Source organism: Vanessa tameamea, chromosome Z (genome assembly GCF_037043105.1).
Source record: "Vanessa tameamea isolate UH-Manoa-2023 chromosome Z, ilVanTame1 primary haplotype, whole genome shotgun sequence".
In the NCBI taxonomy this organism is placed as follows: domain Eukaryota; kingdom Metazoa; phylum Arthropoda; class Insecta; order Lepidoptera; family Nymphalidae; genus Vanessa; species Vanessa tameamea.
In genome coordinates this window covers 10351070-10374411 of record NC_087341.1, presented here as the reverse complement: position 1 = coordinate 10374411, position 23342 = coordinate 10351070, and the positions used below count along the sequence as shown (strand labels likewise).

At 34.3% G+C, this 23342-nt stretch overlaps 1 protein-coding gene across 5 annotated transcripts in view; it reads right to left on the bottom strand.

The window, feature by feature from the left end:
• Window positions 1-286: 286 nt before the first annotated feature.
• The window catches only part of LOC113403386 (nuclear hormone receptor FTZ-F1), a 68613-nt gene continuing 45557 nt past the window's right edge, over window positions 287-23342 (bottom strand). For 2 of the 5 annotated variants that reach the window (XM_026643938.2, XM_026643928.2), the window contains 7 exons: window positions 12771-13387; window positions 9710-9968; window positions 9411-9511; window positions 9140-9282; window positions 8648-8707; window positions 6353-6402; window positions 287-5567 (listed from right to left, as the gene is read on the bottom strand). In XM_026643938.2, coding sequence (XP_026499723.1) covers window positions 6354-6402; window positions 8648-8707; window positions 9140-9282; window positions 9411-9511; window positions 9710-9968; window positions 12771-13387 — 1229 coding nt within the window. In that variant the 3' untranslated portion in view covers window positions 287-5567; window position 6353. The remainder of the gene's footprint in view (window positions 5568-6352; window positions 6403-8647; window positions 8708-9139; window positions 9283-9410; window positions 9512-9709; window positions 9969-12770; window positions 13388-23342) is intronic. The other 3 variants (XM_026643946.2, XM_064220431.1, XM_026643953.2) reach the window with 3 other exon arrangements.

The window sequence follows — 23342 nt, the reverse complement described above, 5'->3', positions numbered from 1 at the left end:
CATGTGTTCGATGGAAATTTTCCAGTTTTAAATATATAAGACAATACATCGTTTTGTGTCTAGTTGACCGTCGTCGGAACTCAACCAACATGTAATATCACACTTCTTAGGGTAAGAAGAAGCGGTTCTATTCCAGCTTGCAAGATTACTAGATATATACAAACAAACAAACATTGCAAGTTACATCAATTTATATTATATATTACATATAGTAAAACCTTCAAAGTAGGCCAATTCATATGGGTATCAACCTGGGTCAGTTAATATCATATCAAGAAAACAATAGTTTAAACGAAAATATTATTTATTTCTACAATAACGGTCGGCAGCGCGAGCAAGCGCCACCGGCGTACGTGCGTCTCACAATATTTATTAATCACAAAGAAAATAAATATACTGACGATACACGAGTGACACCGCCATATAAATGTATCTAAGTGGCCTTCTAAAAATAGATCATTGTCGTGTTTTCAATTTGAAACTTCAAAATAAAATAGACAATAAAATTAGTTTAAAATATAATGACAACAATAACTATTATTTTGAAATGTACAAAAGATAATATGTGAGGTAATGACGCGGTACAATGTTAAGGTAATTTTAACTGCTTCAGTATTAACTGAACGACACATATTTTAGTAAGTACTTCACACAGCTCATGTATCTTCTATCGCCCCTTCAGCGTACAAACGAACATAATATTAAAACTTAAAGTCGCTAAAATTACAATTTAAAAATAATATATTGTTCGCGCTGTTTCCAATAGTAATTTATTTAGTGATGTCTAAGGTGATGTCAGTTTGTTGAACAATTTTAATAAGAATTTCAGATTCTTGTTTCCTGTGTTCAGTTAATATAGAAGCAGATTCACATTTACTTTTGTTGCTTACTTTATGTGGGGACTTAATATATGTACTATAAATTTACAATAATAATTAAAAAGGTCACTGGACCGAGATGCGAGGGACGCGTTCCGACTTGCGTGTTTTCGATGTTAGGTGCTCTGGCAACTAAATGAACCTAACAGTTTTCGCACTGCGTATAAATTAGACGGAGCTGTCACGCATCTTCAAAAAACCAGAGCCCGAACACCAGAATTGTGGCCTCACGGTTGCCTTATAAACAGTGAAGAAACATAAATAGTCGTATTACATCTATAGATAGATTTATTTAACAGCAAATGCGACATTGCATTGGTATTTTGCCAGCCCCATAGATTCAACGATAACCATTTACGATGATTCAAAACTCTGTTTACCTCGCCCTAGCTATATGTACAATTACTTAATAGAATACAACTAACACGGCTCGCAAAATAAAGTTAGGTGCAACAGAAATAATCACTTAGGTACATAAAAATTACAACTAATATGAACCCTTCAGGCTTTGGCCTGTCGATTCGCTCAAATTCACGTCCTCACATCAACTTAAACCGATAGAATACTATACACAGACTAAAATAAACAACATCGACTGAGATTAAATCTAACTTATCGTTAATGAACAACAAAGTGGTTAACTTACAAATTGTAACGCGTACGTCGAGCGTCACTAAGCGTTACTATCAGTGTTATTTTGGAATGTGTGTGACGCATACAATCCCATCCAGTAACCGATCGCCTAAAGTATTGTAAATTATCGTCGAATGAAATATGTGATGATGAGAGACTAAAGTTTTAAAGTGTAGAAATAATGCGACCGCCACCGGACACAACGAATGCGCGAACGAATCTGAGCGAAGAAACAGTGGCCGGTGTGGGCGAGTGCGAGTACGGTGCTTACGACGCATGCGTGACTCGCCCGCCACCCAACGCTCGCCCGCGCTCGCGTGTGCGACTATCTAAACTCTTAACACCAACATTTACATTTACAAATAACACTCAGCGTGTACCTTACCACTTCAAAATACTTATCAATTTAAATTCATAAATATAGATGTATATTACTTATTCGACCGCTAAAGTACAACATATTTTGTATATTACAACCTAACCTTAAAAGTAGACAGTAGGTTTAACATTATAAGCATATGTATAATTATGTTGATTTCAATAAATAGTATTATGATTGTTAGTTTGTCAAAGTATATATGAAACGCGTGACACAGAGTAGCGATCGGACAGGTAATTGGATATAAAATATTGAACACTGGCACCTTAAAAATTGTTATTGTCTAAGTATCTTTAATAAATTAAATGAAAACGTAAACAAATATTTACGTTAAATAAAAAGCGTTGTATGCGACTGGCTTGCCGGAAGGGCAGACCACGGCTACTAACCCTGTACAAAACACTTAACTAATGGCACAAGACCTCATTTTGTATCACCACTGATGTGTCGAATATAATTCAAAATACATTTATTTCGTTTAAAATATTTACTTATGTATATGTACGGCAATATACTTAAGCTAATTAGACAATTATACATACTTCATGTTTTTATGATATCATTTGATTTGAGTATATTAACACTCGCCTTTGATAACATAAACCTAAATATATAATACGTGAAAGCGAAATAAAAAATACGAATATACATAAATGGTAACAGTTAATTTTAATATTGATATAGTTCTTCGATATTTAGTGGCGCGATCATTTGACTACAATTGTATTTCAAATGTGCAAGAATCAAAAAAATAATAATACTGTATTATGTTCTTTTTAATAGCAATATTAGTATAAATATAATATATAAATACTGTATAAAAATGGTAACCTAAAATGGTAATGTGGGAAGTATATATCTAACAACATGGTCATCTATGCAATTACATCGTTTTTATAGGGAGATTAATGAAACTTAATTTATATTTAAAAAAAGAGCCACTTTTATCTTATATCAACAAATTTTAGTATAGAATAAGCCAAATTCTAAAGCGGATATGGACAAGTTGAAGTTATTTCATAATTGGTCACAATATGTCGCTCTGCCCCTAAAGTACGGACAGGTAAAACCCACACAGCCTATATGTACCTAACTATGTCATACCATCACAGATCAGCTTTGCATTCGATAAAGCGTCTAAAGCTTGTGAAGCTGCGTGCGTAGTCTGTCCGTCAGAATTGTTACAAGTTATAAACGAGAAGCGCGGGACGAAACAAATAACAGTGGACGAATTATAAACATTCATATACTTATACTTTCCTTCTACACATATATTATCTCTAAAAAGAACAGCAGCTTCACTTAATTTATAATAGGCTATTTGTTTAAATATCAAGACGCACACGCGGGGTTTAGGCGATTCCGTAGCCACATATTCAGCCAAGATATGAGATGAGTAAGCCAAGAAAACAAAAGCGATACGATGAAAAATTATGCACTTATTGAAACAGTGTCGACGAATCAAATTACTTTTAAACGTTGATAACATCACCACATTTCAAGGAACTTTATCAGAGTTGGGTTTTATTTCATATGTTACACTATACACCAGGTACTAATTTCCATTCTATTGTCCAACTTTATCTTCTAACAATAAATTGTCTGTACGACGCGACTGCAGCCCGATTCAAATTGTCATCGAACGACGTGATTAATAAAATAATGCTAGTTGAATCAATTTATAAAAAATGTTATTTAAGTCGTGACATTAAAATTAGTTATCACTGGACGGTATTAAAGATAAATGATGGTGCCATTTTTCTAAATTACAATCATTCAAGCCTAGATTAAAATAAACGGAAATTTTACTCATAAACCTATCATGCTACAAACTCGTTGATGCGGTCAACTAAACATTCGCACTTGGTGCGGCAATACCGTAAATAAATTTCATAATTATAATATGTGAACATTACCTTCAAACGCAAACTGTCAATCACATACCTTAGTACCCAAATGTACAAGAGCCTCGTCAAGTTCAATCGTCGATTGAAATAGTTATCTATGAAGCCGACGGTGGCGTATTTAACAGAACGAGTTTTGATTTACGAGTGATATTAGCAATGAACTCTGCTGGACTCACGGCTCGAGCGCGCTTGACGGGCCCTTGTTTTCCTATCAACTGTTGCCTAAATATAAAAATAAAACGTTCTCAAATCAAATTTGTAACGCATATGTACGCAGGTATCACACAATGATAACACTATATTATAATATTATTTTAATACAGTATGTATAACTGTTTCCACATTAAAAGTTGATCAATATAATTAAATACGTACACTACTATATTTATTTTAGAAAAATACGAAATAATGTACTTTCAGTTAACATATTATATATGTTAATAAAGAACAATATGCTTTATAAAAATACATCGTCCATTCCGTCCAAAGACCTGTAGACGCTAGTACCCATATTTATTAAAAATCTATGATTTTTAAGGCTTCTTGCACGTATTTGAGAAATATTTTACATAATTACAATATAAGTAGCATTAATCACTGTTACGTTCTATTTATCATATTTACAGAGATTTTTATTAATAATTATTTGTACTGGTACGGCCGATAAAATCAATACAGATAATTCTTCATAACATTTAGATAAACATTTTAATGAAACAACTGTAAATTTTAACTTGATTTTTCATGATGCAATTCTTACGTCTTAATGATATACATATAGAGAATTTTAATGTTAAAACATCAACTTCAATATAATCTTAAATATTTTCATTCCAATAACTATATTAAACACATATCTGCCGATTCTTTACGTGACACACGTGCATTGGTCTAGTCGGAGGGAAGACTCGTGGTACAACTCATATGTACAAGTACCGGTACCCGTTCGTCCAAAAATCAAATTTATAGTTTAACAAACAATATACAATTTGTAAATTATATTGTATACAAAACATTTTAAAATCAAATGAGGTTTTTTTTTCGTGTACGATGGGTCCTTCGCAACCCTGGAAATATAAAGTGGCTATACTAATGCATGCGTGTCGACGAACGAAAAACACGCTGAACTTTTACAGCTAGTAGACAAGTAAACTAAACATGGCTCATACATTCCAACCTTAACTGCTTAAGTCTCAATTTAACAATTGTGTTTTTATAAGTAAAGTGAAACGCCGCGGCGAGGCCGGCGAGCCCCCGAGCCTCGCCGCGTTACGACATCGGCATAAAACTATTATTTATACATAACATGATCATCTCAACTAACATTAAAACGGTTCATCAAATTTCTTCGTTTATAATCACAGACGCTTTCCTAAAATATGTATTGAAATATTTTCCATCGCTACACGCATCATAGTTAAGACAAGCTAGTTTATCTAACATAGGTAGGTACTTATATGAAATATCGATACACCGTTTTTACACTGCTCAATAAATTAATGGTAGCTACAAGAGTTGTTAAATATTTTTTTGTATGTTTATGTTACAGAGATTATGCAGATAAACAAAGGTCTTATCTGTATCGGGACTAGGCGCGCAGTGCCGACGGCAGGCGCTCGGCGCAAAATAACTTATTACGTTTAATCACACACCAAGTTAAAGTCTAAACCTAAAATAATAAGTAATATTTTTATGATAATTCATGTAGGTGTAGGGGCGCGCTTGGCGCGTTTGCGATCCTCCAATTACTCTTCACTGGTGTTTCAGGATCTGCAAAAATATACTTTATATAAAATGAATTACAAAACGATGGCAGGCATTACTGAAAAGGAATACAACCGGATAACCGAATACAATAATTTTCACAACATTACCACACACCCGTTTCAGACAATCGTGTTAATTTAAAAGTCGAAGTACTTTCGACGTTGACAGCTCTGACCACCACCTTGTCGACTTATTATTTTATAACTTCGTGACAAACGTTAGTTTATGAATGTCATAAAATTAGATAATTTAAAAAATCATTTCTTTCTATCAGTTCAGCTTTTTAAATATTCTTGCTACGTGTATTTAACACCCTATGAAGTGTAGATAAATTGACTATAAATTGACTTTAATTCGCAAGCAAAAATAAATATAAATAAAATATACATAGCTAAGATGGAATAAAAAATATATAATTGAATATAGTTTTAAAAATTAAATAAAGTATAATTCATTAAATAATTTTAACTTTTCTTTATAATTATTTAATTAATATTAATAGTGTAATTACGTTTAAAATAATAACTGACTAAGTTGTCTTAATATATTTTGTTTTATTTAGTTCTAGTAGAGACTAAGAAAGCTATAATATATGTGTCTTACGGCTACAAAGTGCAGAAGTAAACGATTAAGCCGCATTACAACGCCTCTAGAGGTCAACTAGATTTATCCATATTCCTCGGTTACTGTGTGCGTACAATTTGCCTGTGAATGTGCAAGAATTAAAGTTATACGCAATGTGCAGTCATATAGTGCATGGAATTAGATCTCAGATGTGAAATGCTTACTCTATATGGGCGAATGCGGCTCAATCGTGTCGTTCGGCAGGAAACCGCACCTGACACACAAAGAGCAAATGTCTTCAACATTTATTCCCAATTGTATGAACATACGACCACTTGTTCGTATCCCTCTCTATTGCTTTCAAATGTTCTAATCTAACTAAAACCAAACTTTATTTTGTCATTGACATGTATTACGTGTTTAAAGATTAATTAGTAAAATTAATGAATGTATAATATAAATAAAATTATAATAATACAGTGTTCCTACAAATATCTATAAATCTGCATTCTGGTTAGAACACCATTTGGATATTATTCATTATTTAAGCGAGCCAATAGTTAATTATATAAACTGCATCTTAAGCACTTTATAAATATAAGACTATGTTTATTTTGAAATATACCTAAACATACGGACTTTTAAACTGAAAACATGGTTTTTTTTTGTGTATAGTATTATTTAATGACATTAATGCTTTATTTACTGCTGTCTACATCTACATAATGTATATTGTCACTATTATAATTACGCACTCAAACTAGAAACGTAGAACAGAGTTATGGCTGTACCAAGATCTAAAATAATATATTTTTTTAAATATAATCTGTATTCAATATTAAATATATATATATATAATAGATAATAATATATACAAATAAAAATAATTGAAGTTCACAAACAAATATTCGACTTCTTAAAATAACTTCAGAATCAAGATTTAAATAAAGTACTGGAACCAGATACTCGCCCCGATTGCGAATCGATGTTTTTGCTTTAAAATTTAAATAAAGAAATATAAACATATATGTATTATAATTAAACTCTTATTGAATCGAGCGATCTATCCACCTGCGCTGATCTATGATAAGCTGTATCATAGATCAACTAGATTTAAACTACGTTTTTCACAAATACACGCGAAATCAATGATCCTATTTTCAAAATGTAAACTTTAATTGACACAATATGCTTAAAATTCATAATATGTATGTAATTTGTATTTATTTTATTTGCATTAATAGTTTAATTAATAAAATGAAATAAACACAGGTTGTCTTTTCTGTTCTACTAAATGTGCTTGTGACATATCTATAAAATATAGATATGTGTTCAAAGTCTTGACTATAGTGTAAACATTTTAGAAATGTAATTTTTTTGTGTAACTATTAAAACGTGCGTTAAATGGCATCTGGGTCATCAAATTTGAAACACACTATAATATAACCCTATCGATGTCTTGAAATTATAAACACTCGTAATATGAACGTTTAATATTAAAATCATTCATCAATTCAATCAATCATAACGATCATGATGATGTATAATATATGATACATCCTTGACTTTTTACTAAAGGCAACTCAAATTTTGCAGTTTAAAATAATGCAATTACTTTGGGTAATTTAGATAAACCGGAAAATTAATTATCTGTCATATATTATGCAGTGACGTGCATCTCGTAAAATATTTACTTATTTAAAATGATTTAAAAAAAAATTGAATATATATATAAATTAATAAGGAATGTACTATGTGCATTATGTAGCGCGAGTGTATATTTATAATTTAAATTATTTTTAGAAAGGAAATAAATGTTTATATGACCAAAAAAAATGAAGTTTTTACAATAATATACATAGACGGCATAATACTGTACATAAAAGTTAAAATTAAAAGATATGAGATAAAGTATGGAGTGATGAGTTGCCAGAGATATTTCAAATATTTAGTGAATATTAAAAATTATATCAGGGAAAACTGTACAGCTTGCGGCATTATGGCGATTTACGGTTTAAATAAAACGCATGAAATTTCAACTTGTTTTGCTATAATGCGTTAAAATATTTTATTGAAAATACTCAATAATTATTATATTTGTTTTCTTCGAGAAAAGCAAAGCATTGATGAAAATATATATTTTATTCCTTGAAATGAAAACAATACTCTCTGAGGACCAATGCTCCTTGAAAATTTACAATTAACATAAATTTACTTATTTGTTAATAAACATTATATGTGCGCGCTATTGTAATGCCACAACAATTGTATGAAAGCTCCCTCTGTACTTTCTAAGAATACAATTTGTTGATCCAACTCAAAGGAAGTAAAAATAAAATTGATTTATATATATGAATTATCGCCATAGACCAAATATTGTACAGTTTATCCTCGTGCATATTAAACTTAATCTTACAAGGAAACACTGGAAACTCGAGTGATTGTGTTAAGGTGCTGTTATATATAATATAATATAATGATTAAATGATACTTTAATATAATTATATAGAATAACGTACAATCTGTCTAGAGTCGAGGTGTGATCCGCACTCCGGTTAACCATTTCGGCTCCATTGGGCCTAGAACGAGACAGTTGACTGCATTTCTTATATAAATACACAGCCGTATGTATCATAATAATATATTTTATATTTTGAATAGGTAAATAAATGAAAAAATGTGTATGAGCATATAGTGGTATAAATAAAATACACAAAAGGAGATTAAACAAGAATTGTACATATAATTATATGACACAAGAAAGTAAAGTAGGCGTATATGTTTATCAGAGCGTAAATTCGTTTGTTAGAATAGGTATCTTCCTAAAATGAATTCGGTATTACTCGGTAATTCAGTCATTCATTCGGGCAATATATTCATTACGCGCCGGCGACGTAATGCCGGTGTTGGCTTCCTCCATTGATGATGGATCCATGGCGTATATTAATTTACGCTTCGTAAACACAGTGTTGCGCAGGCTATAACTTGATAAAAGTTAAATTTGTACCCACTTGCGCTTAGCGTGTAACATTTCCATGAGGAGCGTCTGTGTGGGGGCCTGGCCGGCGCAGTGCCGCTGGTATAAGTGTTCCTCTCCCCGGGCCGCCAGCGCGTGTATCTCTGGGACCACCATCACCAATTTTCCAAATTTATCCTGAAAACATTAATATAAACCAGATAAGTACTTATCAAAACAGTCGTATTTACGTCTTTGTTTTTCAAATATTCTATTGGTATCAACTTTTGACTCTAAAGAGTTAAAGCCTTTCACATCATACGTACCTGTATCGTCGGATAGCAGGTAAGCGTGTAGTCGAGAAGAGCAGCTTGAACCGTCTGGTAGCCGTCTCGGACGCATTTTACATTGACAATGCCTCTCACTTCTGAAACCCCAAGACAACTCTTCAAACAAACACAAAGAGTGAAGTTTCGTAACAATCCAATGAGCGGACAAACGATTAACTCACTACATGTTATATGACATGAGATATACGCGCTGACATATTTTCATTCGCATGCTTAACGTTACTACTGTGTACGGGCGAAGGTACATTATTATTTTAGAAATAGTGTATACTGACCAGGATTAAGTAAAAGCAAGAATTTCACGCAGATGTAGTCCGGTACGTCAAACTTCAATTCAGCGAGTTTGTTTTGCAGCTCGTTGAAGTGCTCAGCGAGGGAGGGGACACCGAGGAGACCCAGGCAGAGAAGATCGAACTTCTGTCCGTTGTGAAGTGTGGTCTCGTCAGGCAACCCGTTATGCATCCTCTGGTGCAGATGATCAAGAACCAGCATGTCCGACCACGAGTGCTGCAGCAGCTTCATTTGGTCATCGACCTATAACAAGCGATGACGACATTGCAACGCGTGGCAAGCTTGATAGTAAAATTGCTCTCAAGATGTTTAACAACATTTTGTATAGAGCTGCAATCATAACCAATTTGGAGCGATTAGAGTACGAAGTGAGTTGCAGAGCAATATACAACGAAAGTATTCGCTTGCGATTAGTAGACATCATCATAAAACATAGAACGTAACATAATACCTTAAAAATAACGTTTAACGGGACACTACACCTCGTAACTCATCGCTTTTCACCTAGCTCCAAATGGAAATTGAATTATAAGAACATCATAACAAGTGACGCGGTAGAGTCTCGTGTGAAGCAATTAGTGCATCCTGCCGTTAATCGCCTGGTACTTTGCTGTGGCCTTTATTATCCACACAAATGATATTCGATGTATGTATTTATAAATGCTCGTGCCAATTACATTAGCAATTTCTATACGTTATCTTGAACCACACCGCTATCTGACAAGTCGCGAGCGGCTCACGGCTCGCGGCGTCATTCCGTGACCCACATTTAGAGTTGCATTAGAATACACGGGGCGGTGCGCGAGCGCGTTAAATTTGCCGTTTACGAAATGTTACAACTGAATTTTAGTGCTCGGAGCTATTGCCACATCGCACGCCGCTTGCTCAACGATGAATCGAGATTGGATTGTCAAAATCATACAACCTAATCTATCGATTATGGTGACTGATTAGATTATTACTTATTACATTTTCCATTCGAATCGCCATTTTTGTTTTTTTTTTTTTTATAATTTAACCTACGATATTCAAGGATTTATTGAAGACGGTACTGAACATAACGAAACTCCATTAATATATTAAATTATAATTATGAAAGTATAGTTCAGGTAACACATTAGTAATGGCAACACATATTTTATTAATTAAATTTACTTGTTCGATTCCAATAAAAATGATGCGGACTCAAGGAACAGTTTAAAATCCCTCAGACAGACATGTTAACGTAGTAATCATCGCTGCTTGTTACTCGCTATATCGTATGTGGGTCAAAGTCACGTCGACTCGCCGCGTACCAGATACCTTTGGATATCGTATCAAATCTATAACAAAATCTGATAAACAGATACTTTGTTAATCATAACTTTTAATGTTTACTTTAAAGAAGCACCTAATCATATTATAATTTGATATTTTATCGTTTTTGACTTTGGAAGTCTGTATGTGATATACCTAGTTGATATTTTGGTTTTGTTTAGAATTATTAGATTTTTATTACACTAATTCGATTAATAAATTATTAGTTGTCACAAATTAGAATTAAGAAATGAATTAAAAGATGATAATAAACAGAGATTTTATCGTCTTATGAAAGTTTTATAATTTTATGAAATATATTTTATAATTTGAACCTCAGTTAAGAACAACCTCATTAAATTTTGAGCCAGAAAAGCTTTTGTTTATTTTGTAAAACATGTAAACACACAACAATTTAATAAGCTTTATCTGCAAAATGCTTATATTTATATTAATAAATTTTGTCAATTGTATTTCAAAACAAAACAAACAGTGTATTTATTTAATCTTGAAAATCGTAAAGAATGTCAATATTATACAATTTGCCGAAACGCGACATACTAATCGTAATTCATAAGACATTATGTAAGAGAAAGCAACGCACACTAGTGGCTTCTCCGTTACCGGCGGTTACGCGCGAGGTAAAAAGTGCTTTCTCGCGGCAACTCGGCCACGGGCAATGTGTCAAGTGCGCCGACGAAAGTGCTGCGTTGCCGCCCCGTACGCCATACCGTTACATCATATCCGTCTGGAGAAAGCGCGGGTCATCAACATTGCTCTCGCATCTTCGCTGTTTTGTTTGTACGTAAAAAGTTTTTCGTGACGTTTATACTAAACACCCGCAACAAACATCGTAATAAACATCGGGATATGGAATTAAAGATAAAGTATTAAAAAGTCTTCCGTAAACAGATCGTATAAATAACCTAACAAGATTCATGAACGTTTGCGATTTGTCCTAATTCTGAGAATGGGTCGTAAACAAGCGGCGTCATTTAGAACAAATGAAAACTGCTAGTGGTGGAATGGAAGCTGTCTGCTGGAGTGAGACGAGGCGAGTAGTACGAAGCGGCAACGTCGCGTATCCACGTGACCGGCAGCGGCTCTTGCGTAAGCATACGACAACCACGATACGGAGACTTGCCATCGCCATGCGGTGTTCCTCGATCGACTAGGTAACTCTTGCAGATCGATTAACCCTTGCGAAGCATAAGATATTTATCAAATGGCAATAAAAACGTTTACTTTATGAAATACTAGAACTTCTGCAAGTGAGGGTTCAAGTTACTGTACTGCCTGAGTTCTATTCACAACTTCCGTTTTGATTGATTAGGCACGTTATTTCGTTTTGATGAATCGGTACATTTTTATATTGCGCAATTCTGTAAGTTATGCTATGTCAAAAGGCACGTTGCACGTTAGCTTAAAGTATACCAAAAAGCGATGGCAACGGTAGGCAGCACGCTAATCGTGGGAACTTGACCCAGTTGGTGAGCGGGGCGCGGGAGTAGTAGGGTATCGATTGCGACCAACACCGCGCCGCTCAATGCGTCACACGCGCTTCTACACTCTAATCACGTGTTAATTGTAGGGCAAAAAATAATTTCAAAGAAATCGCAGAGCTTAATTTCTGTGTTGAATACAGATATCGCAAAGCATCGCAATTTAACATTCGCTAGCAAATTGGTGTACACCGAGGATTAGGTAGTGGGATTCGGGACAGGAAGTTATACTTATCTGGAAATTCACCTTTAAATACTTAAAGAACACGGTGTTTCTCGCCCAATCCACTTGAGAGAACAAGTTTTGGTCCAGCACTTTGCACATTAATTCGAAGAGATCGACTTCACACTGGTTGTATGTTTGGCTCTGCAAGAGTCCGAAAAGGGAGTTTTGCCACTCTCGATCATCAATAGTTTGAACAAATTCGCGAATCATGGGTGAAACTCGAAGAGTTTCGGTGCTGGTAGGTTCGGCGGTGCTGGAGGGTGTGGTGGTCGCGGGCGTCTCGAAGGCGAATGCGTCCGGTGACGCAGAATGCGGCGAGTGAGTTTCCCACTTGTCGTGAGCCGGGGGAGGCGGTGGCTGCGGCGCTTGGGTTTGGGCAGCCAGCAGCGCTGGACCCGGTGAAGATTCAGGTGATGACGTTAACGACGAAACTTGGGGTATCTGAATTTCTTGCTTTACAGGCACAGTAGCATACGGCGAGCTGAATCCAAGTACAAGCCCGCCCTCACCTAGAGAGCCACGTAGTGTCTGCACTGCTATTTGCCTTTGTCTCATCATTTGTAATTTGCGGGCACGATCGCGTTTGTACATGGGACCAAACTTGTTGCGACCACCTCGCATGCGATCCGCTCGTACAGCTGTAACAAGAGATCATCAAATTAATAAACAGTTACTTTAAAAAAAAAAAAGTCGTGGAGCATTACGAGTTGACAATTAAGAGTTTGACAGTGAACTATTTTCTTTTTGAGTTATGTAATGAACAATATATAAAAGTGTACTCCAAATTGCAATGAAAACGTAGACAAATGTTACGAAATTTTATTAAAATAGAGTTTGAAACAAGCAAACTTTACACAAGAGTTACAGCATCGAGTTTACGTCGTGTTTGTTTTTATTTTCTCGATTTCATCATTTTTCAAATACAATCAAATTTATATATATATAACAAATAAAAGTAAAAAGTTAAGTAACAGTCTGTTAATGTCAAACTACTCACGAATACGAATGTTTCATCATCTAACCAATAGGCGATCTTTGATATAATAATAGCTCTTTTTGACAAATATATTCCATGAGAAAGAAATCTATTGTTCCCATAGTAGAAAAAATCAGTCACACTTTACTGGGCCTAGTAGTGTCTATTGAAATAATTAGATATTTTAAAAAACCCAAAATATACTAATGTATGTTTAGTAAGTATTGATACAATTGCTCTAGAACAACAAACCGTGATAGCTTTTATAAACCAACACTTTGTGTGAAACAATTTATGGATCTTAAAGGTTAAACAAGTAAATATCACATTTATACATACATATCAATAACAAGTACTAATACTTAAAATTTTGAGTCTATATATATGAATGGAAACATTAATAGTTATTAAAATATATAATATTTCCTATCTGCGTACTAAGGCGGTCTTATCGCTTGAGGCGGCGATATACTGAATGTGACCTATCTTCCCGGGAAATATCCACAAAAGTAAAAAAAATATGTTACATTTAAATTAACAACATTAATAGAATTTCCCCTGCAAATAACAAAACAAAAATAAAAACAATAGAAGTAATAGAAATAAATAAGAGTAGTATACGTAATTATTCGCTTTTTGCTACTTAGCTATTTATTATAAGATTTTTTAATTGTCATCAGCATACCGGATAATACCAAATAACCTTCGGCTTACGATTTTCTTTGCGATATTATTTTCATAATATTTTTTAGTGAAGGACTCGAAGCTAACTATACAAATATGAAATTAGTGTATAACATATTTTCTTTAACCCAACAATAAATAAACTAAATAATCATTGTGTAATGGACAAAGAAAACAAATTTTAGGTATAGCACCACGACAGTATGACGTATTAATTTCAGGGTATTTTCTAAAAAGAAAATATATGATATATTGTAATCGTTTAAGTTACGCATCCGTGAGAATTATATAAACATCCTAAATCGTCTACTGTCTGGGATACGTTGCTTATCAGCTTTTAAACGATAAAATACCGATGCGCACATCTAGTCGGGTATATTAGGTTGGACTGTTGTACCTACACATGTTGTTCAATAAATATTTAATAACGTAGGCTTGAAATTTAGGACGCCGGCCTTACTAACGCACACAGACTCAACTACTCAACGGTTTTGGCTGAATTCCAAATTTCAAGTAAAACCCTCGCGATCGCTGCACTCTATGTTTGTTCTGATTCTTTACGAGTAAAAGCTTCCTCACGAATATGGATGAAATAAAATAAAATTACAAAATTAATCGTCTCAAAAAAAAAAAACGTTCTATATTGTTTATACATACATAAAAACAATTTAGATTTTACGTTAGGATTGAAAATCATATACTCATATAGACATCACATCATTTTTACGATAAAAAATATGCTTATTAACAATGAGGTTAAGATATTTGTTTAGGTTTAGATATTCAGTAAATAAAATTAGTAATTTCCCAAATACACTAAGTGTGCCGTCATGTAGGGCGCATGAAGTACAAAGAACTAGATTGTGAACTGTAAATAAATATCTGAACCAGGAACGGAAGGGGGCTTTCAGTAAATTGTCGACTCGCCCAACCCACGAGTTAAAAATAACAACCAGTTTTTATTGTAGCCAGCGCGCCTCTGTGTGATAAAGACACAGTTATAGGGCATGGCAAAGGATCTAAAAGAGACGCCGAGCGTTGCGGATTTAAGTGTTGTGTGCAATTCCACCAGTTTCGTATTGCAAGTCGTTTCATGAAACAATTTATGTTCTTATGAAGAATTCGTAGAGTTTAAAACCTAAAGTGAATTTCCTAAACGTTAATCACTCTATATTATTAATATTATATATCAAATTGAAAACACGTTACAAAAGATTATTTTTTAAATAACATTTAATTTTTAACACGTGACACGAGTATTAAAATGCTTTTAGAGTATTACAAACGACCGCGGTATATTCACACATTCATTTAAATGCATTACTTAATTAATACATATTTTACTAATATTTTAGACGAGAAAGTTTTTGTGTTCGGTTGTTTTTTACTTTATCACGCTCGAAAGGAGTCCTCGGGTAGCTAAAAAAAGCATTTTAAACATCTGCTTCTACTAGTACGGGTATTGTTTCACGCAAGTCCCAAAATTTAAATATTTCAATATTTCGAATATATTTATAGTAAATTCATTGAAATTATTGAACCATGAGTGGTTTTTTATTATTATTTTTAGATTGTTATTTTTATAATAGATATCTATCATATAGTACTAATTATATCGTTATATTAATCTGGAAAAACACGAAAAGTCCCTACATAGGCACTTGCCGCTTACAATTAATTATATATTACGCATGTTTGGTCTTAGTCAGATCCGGAAAAGGAAGTCTGCAACACAATCATAACATTTTGACCGATCTGCATGAAATTTTGCGAGTTGTACAATGAATATGTTTTAGAGATTTGGTTATGATTATTTATTTTAAAAAGTTAAACAGATCATTGTATGTCTGTGTATTTATTTTACTCGATTAAAAAGAGTCCACCTGTATATAGGGCGGGTTACTAAGGATGCGTTTCATTAATAGGTATTTCAATTGCAAATCGCGTTCAAAACATTGCTTAATCGTATTTAATATAATTACCGGCAAAACTAATTAAAAAAATATATTTTTTTGGGTGATATGTTCAGAATAGCTGGAATTTTTTTAGGCTATTTAAATTATTTAGTATTTATATATATTATTTACATAATCAAAATACCACATGAAATATACCTCTAGAAAGTGTAAAAATAGGACATTGACACACTAAATACTTAACTGAATTAAAAAAAAAACAGTCATAAATGTGTATTTATTATTACACGATAAAACTAAGAAATACTTTACTTAATATATATATATATATGTTTTTTTTTTTAATTTACAAAAATTACAACGAGCTAACGGCATGCTAGTTACCCGTGTCTATTAGCCGGATATAATGACTAATGACAGACATTACCACTTACAAGTCATTCGTCAAATAATGAAAGCACGTAATGACTAATATTTGATCACGTTAATAATGTATTATTTTTATTGAATATCAAACGTGAATTTTATTTTATTATCAATCCCTTAACATACTTTTGAGTTTAGTATATATAAATTAATTTATTATAATGAATACTTCGACACGCAAATGAATAATAAATGAAATACAAAAATATTTGGGCATGAAGTTGACGTCGCGCTTGTAATGTACGGGAAGGATCGTGCGTAATATAGTGTATGTATTTAAAAAAATATTACTCATTTAAATAACATAGGTCTGTTTGCAGACTTGTCTAGTGAGTACCACATTCTCGACCTCTGGACTAATATTATATATGCGTAATAACTCCATATATCTGTCTGTCTGTTAAACTTTCACGATCGGACCACTGAATCGATTTTGATGTAGTTTAGATCAATTCCAAGCAATTCCTCGGAGACGTGAAAAATGCGGTAGACGATGCAGAGTGATCCAACATCTCTATGCAAAGCCAAGGGATCAAGCAGATCGGTGAGGGCTTGATTGACAATAATTCGAGCCGCTCTTACTATAGAGCACTTTGTATAGTTTTAGGCGATGGGCCGACGTGGAGTACCGTTTTGCCTTCCAATTGACCTCGGTACTTAACGAGGCTTAAAACATAAACGCCAAGTATTCCGAAAATAGCTGTGATGGCAATGGGAATGTTCTCAAATCGTGGAGATACGACAATTTTTTTGCGGTTGACGCGTAAACTCGTGTCGATTCGGCTGACCGACCCCGACGGAAATCGTACTGTTGGTCGCTAATCAACTGGTACTCTTCTAAGTACCGTAGGAGCTGGTAGTTTATAATGGACTCCATTACCTTGGAGAACAGGGAGGGTTCTGTTGCACCAAAGCAATCTTCCAGGAGTTCGGGATGACGCCTAATGAAAAGACGCCTTAAGACCGGTTCTAACTGGGGAGCACATGTCCATAGCACGATTGGGGGGATTCCATCGGGTCCACTCGACTTATGAATATCCAATTGAGAATTTAAGAACTGCGCTTTGCCGAAATTTAACCTCCGGCATCGTGGTATCACAGCGTGATTGTTGGTGGTGACTTTTCTCGGTCATCCAGAGTAGAGTTCGACGCGAGGAGAGAGCCTAAAAGATCAGCTTTCTCCTCCTCGGTATGGGCCAATGACTCACCGTCCCTGTGCAGAGACGTGGGCGAAACCAAGGGTTCATCTAGTATATAATATTCGTGGGTAACGATAACTGAGAGAATATAAATAAATCAAAGTTATTTAAGAAATTGGGAAGTAGACAAAGTCTTCGTACATGTTTTATACCTAGCTCACATTGCCACTCAGAAGAAAACTATTATCTGAACAATTTTTTTTTTAAATGAAATAAACATGGGCACAGGCTATTTGCGTTAATATTTTGCTTCGTTGATTAAATAAGCAAACTGGCAGAGATATTAAAAATAATATTTAAGAAAACTTCCAATGAATTTAATCATCTAATGTTATTATAATGAGCACGCGATTGCAGCCGATAATGCGGTAAACGAGGTCAGTCGTTTATTACGACTAAACTAGATCAAGGTCAAGGTCATTTTTACAAATCAAAAACATACGACACGGTGACAAACAAGTAGAGTGCAGAAATAGACATACAAGTAAGTTTACCTTACATTCTGTAGCTATTTGTATCCATGGCCCACTTGTTACAGTTTACAGATGAGTCAAGGTCGGTATCGATCGATATCGGTGGCGGTACTACAAAGCTTTGTACTAGTCGGGATTTATTACACTGTAACGAGCTCTTTCTGTAAGGGCTAACTTTAAGATACTATCAAATCAAATCGTTGAATATTTTTTGACCTTGGCTCATGCACTACAACCGTTAAATTAAGTAATCGTGTCAACGAGATAAAAAATAGTGTGTTCCGAAAGGACGGGAAGAGGTGGGGATCGCTCCTTGTACCGACGAGTCGGTGAAACTTGGTCAAGGCTGTAGGCGTCCCCCGCCGCACCGCGTCGTTCGGTGCGGTCGCCTCCGAAGCGAGCCGAGCGCGTCCGACCGCCCGCGCCCGTACGTACTCCGATCGTGCGCCTAGATAGCGGCAACGCCGTCATTACACAACACTGCCGAGAGTGCCGAGATAAATCATCACCCGCGATGATCTACCAAACTATGTCAAGATCTTATCCATACATTTCAGTCAACTTATATGAGATGCAAACACGATTCTTATTAGATCTATATTCGATTATAGTCATTACTCATTATGTTAATAGACTACAAGCAAAAATAACAAAAATAATGTGCAACAGACTATGAACATCGTAACATTATTTTAACGCTTGAGACAGCATATTAAGCAAGGATTAGGTATCCGCGCACCAAAATCTTTTTAAAATGGTGGCGCCTATAGAGCTGTCGTAATAATAAGACAGGTAATGCCGAAAAAATAGAAAGGCCCGGTGTGCGAGGCCGCTCTGTCGAAACACCGATTCGGGTCAAGGCAGCGCGCCGAAATAGTCTGCTGGCGCGCGCGTTTTTATTGTGATCTAACATCTGTCGTGAGCCGCAAGCGCCTGACCCCGCCATATATTTTTAACTCTTGATGCAAAGTTTTCCTATTAGACTTAATGTATGCGCTACGTGTCAAAGGGAGTCTAACAAGATTCGAATGCTCCCTGCAATTCAAATTGCTTGACAACAATGTTACAATAAAAAAATACTCAAAAAGTAAATAAAAGTCAAATAGTAATAGGTACTTCTTCGTATAAGTAGTAATTTAGTAGTTATTAGTGATCATAAGAACGATGGCGATGGCGGTAGATTACGTAAGGCGGCGTGGCGTGTACAAGGCGAGCAGCGGTCCGTGTAACAACAATGATTATCGTCGAATTCGATCGGTCCGCTGCGCTAACGTTGTCCACGTAGGGGAACTGATTGCGGGTGCCAGTTTTGCGTCGTAACACGTGGACTACTGCACTTCAGCACTTATCATTCTATGAATACGAATTCAATCATAAACCTACGGCACGGAAATGAACGATGAATGGTATGGATCATTGTTGTCTTGATCTTGCATCGCAAGATTAATGTTACAACAATTTCATGATTAGAGCTACGACATTATTCTAAATAAAAGTGACTTTCGTCTATTTATTTCCCAATTAGATTTAATACATCAAAAATGACATGTGGCACAACCAGGTTCTTCGAATCAGACAGAATACTGAAATTAGAAACGCAAATTTCAAAATAAATACTGCCATTGTCAGTATTTAAAATAGTAGAATGTTTGAAGATTCGGTACGGTACCCGTGGACGTGTAATGTGATACGTGTTCAGGTCACATTTGGGTAGTCCGTTGCGACAGGTCGAACGAGGCGTCTTATGAAATGACGCTTGCGCAGCGCACCCCACCGTCGGCGGCTTATTGTGTCGAAACGCACGATAGTCGTTTGAGTAGATCCAGTGCGCAACAACCCTTGCCGATAATATAAAATTATATTTAAAAGATTTTATGATTTCGTCTTACGTCTATCGGACTATATACGTATTAATATTAAGTAATAAATGTTAACTTTTTAATTTTAATGGTCAATGTATTCAATCAACTAACGTCATGCTTAAATTACAAATGCGTCTCGACTTCTTAAGCAATAGCAGATTTTAAACATTTTTGTATGACACTGACGCAGATACGTTTATATAATTCGTAGGTTATGTGTTTCATATTTAACGCCTTTAAAAACATAATTCGTTTTTTAACGTGTATGAAAGAACCTTTGGAAATTACAAAGTTTGTACATTGGCATTTGATACAATGCACAAAGGATCAGACAATTGTTTTATCATCTAAGATGTTATCATCTTATATTACTCAGTTTAAGAAAGTTTAAAAATCATCGTTAAATAAGTTCTATACAAAATTTTCATTATTTCCATACGTTACAACTTGATGTTGGTTATTTTTTTCCACCAGTAATTGGTGTAGTAGTGATAAGTTGCGGACGGAGCAGCGGGTGGTGCAGACAGCGCGGGCGCGGGCGCGGGCGAGTGGCTGCGCGTTGGCATTGCACAAGGCTCGTTGCAGGTCGAGCAGGCACTGCGAGCCTCTCGCAACAGCCGCGATTGAGGTCAGTAAGCGATTTGTGAGAATTGTGCCATCTGACATACGTCTTATTGCAATCGTTATTATTAATATATACATAATATTTATATACATAATATTTATATTAATAAATGTTTATTATAATAATGGTCCCCGCAATTTTTACATATGAAATAAAATATACTGTACTTAGTTAAAAATATTTTAATGTTTTGATAGAAGTTGTCTATAATATATAGGACGCTAGCTATTTAATAAACTATTACCCTGAGATATATGCTTCAAAGTATTATGTTTTTTCAAAATGACATTATATAGTAAAATAAAATACTAAATGTGAATAGTTTATGTAAAAATCCACGCTGTATTGAAATTTGTATAATTACATATTTACAAGAGATGAAAATGTACAAAGCCTTTTTTTATGTAAATTTAAATCATTATTTTGGACAATTAAATAGAGATTACGTGATTGATTTATGAATTATGATACTATCAATGTTGTTTGTTTAATATTAGGGCTGTCTTCTGCAAATTATTTAAACGTTACAAAAAAGTGAGATAGTGGGGTTTCACATATATTTGAGAAGACAGAGTATAATAAAGTTAAGTGATTTCGCTTAATAATGATATCGTAAATTCTTAAAAATGACCACAGTTTACCATAAAAAAGGAGTGTTGACAACCCTATCATAATACGTTCTTTATTAGAATGCTTTGAGCGCGAAAAGTAAATTGCGGCGGATATAACATCCGTCGTCACTGGAAATTTGTTGATTGCAAGTATATGTGAGTTTGCATAAATATTCTTTATATTTTATTATTAGCTAATAACTACTTTCATTAAAATTTATCAAATTTTAATCAAGAATGGTCTGATAAAACATGTTTTGCAAACTGTTGATATAATTGTCGGTTTTATGCAACATTAAATAAATGTTATTATAATGTAATCTATTGAAAACTAATAAAATCTTATAAGATTTTTCAGCTTCTCTGAAAATTTTTTAGAGAAGCTGAAAAATCTAAATTCATATTCGAAAAATCAGCAGTAGGTATGAAACTCAGTTGCATTTTAAAATTCATTAACATATTTAAGTTAATGAATTTTCTGTTTAAAAGGTAAAAGTAATGAATTCAACCTAATAGCCTATTGTCGTAAAACAGTTTTTCTATAAGTGGATTATGTGGGATTACAGAAGTTATATGCAATAAAGTCTTACATAAGTTACCGATCTCGTTAAAATTACCGACCATCTCAGTTACCTTATTAACGAATAAGTACAATGTGATAATGATTTTTGTCTGAGAATAAGCTGGAATATTACTAATGGGCTTTGAGTCATCTACTAACCTCTCAATGAGAAGTAAGTTTGAGGCCAACTGCGCCGCACCTATATAAGTGTAGGCTAGGCTTGCGTGGAATGTATGCTTTAAAAATAGCAGTGCTATTTTTTAAAACAAACAAAATAGATCGACGCTTTTTTGTTGTTTAATGTAGCGCCTTAGTACCCATTATATCACTTTCATTACGTACATATAATATGTTAAATTATTGAGTGATAATATGTGTAGCGAATGGAATGTATGATATTTTCTATGCTATCGTCTCTGTGACGTCTTTGGGGCATCTCAAGACTTTAAATTTAAACTTAGTACCCTGTAAAAGTTCGGATAATTATATATTATACTTTTCTGTCCAAAAATTCCACAATTTAGTGTTTAATTCGAAGTGTAAGTAATGAATGTTGCAAACATCGCAGCATCTGGCGAAACGCGCAATCGCGAATGCCTTACGCACACAGCGGCAACCTCGCGTTGCGTACATGCACGCACAGCAGGCAGCGCGCGCGCCGCATCGCGGCCCCGCTTGCAAGTAGGTCAGGGCGCTCTGCGGCCGCGCGCGTTTTAAATTTAGAACGATCTGCACTTCAAACTACGCCCCACGCGATCACCTAACTATAAATTAACCTTTAAATCGATACCTTTACTCGATTATCAATATATTTCATTTTGTACACCTTTATAATTGAAGCTTCAAGTTTTTTAATATTAAATAATGTATATAGACCTAGTTCACAATCTTACCAAAGGCCATTTGGTAAGTGAGTAAACTGATATTAAGAATGTGTGTCAACGATATATATGATTAATTACGGTATAAACATATGTTGTTAACATGTCTATGCCACGACCAAATGAAAACTACTAATTAGTGGGATTGTTTAGTACAAATTAAAAGTTGATTACTACTGCTTTTGATTACTTCAACACAAACTACCTATTATTTAAAAAAAAAAGCAATACCAAACTGTATACAATGTATTAAGTTTGGTATTGGCTTTAGTGGTACCTATACATTAAACAAAGATCTAGATCCGTGCAAAATAGGAATGAAGGATTACGGCCGCTAATCAATTTACATTTAAAATATGATATTAAAATGAGTTCAAA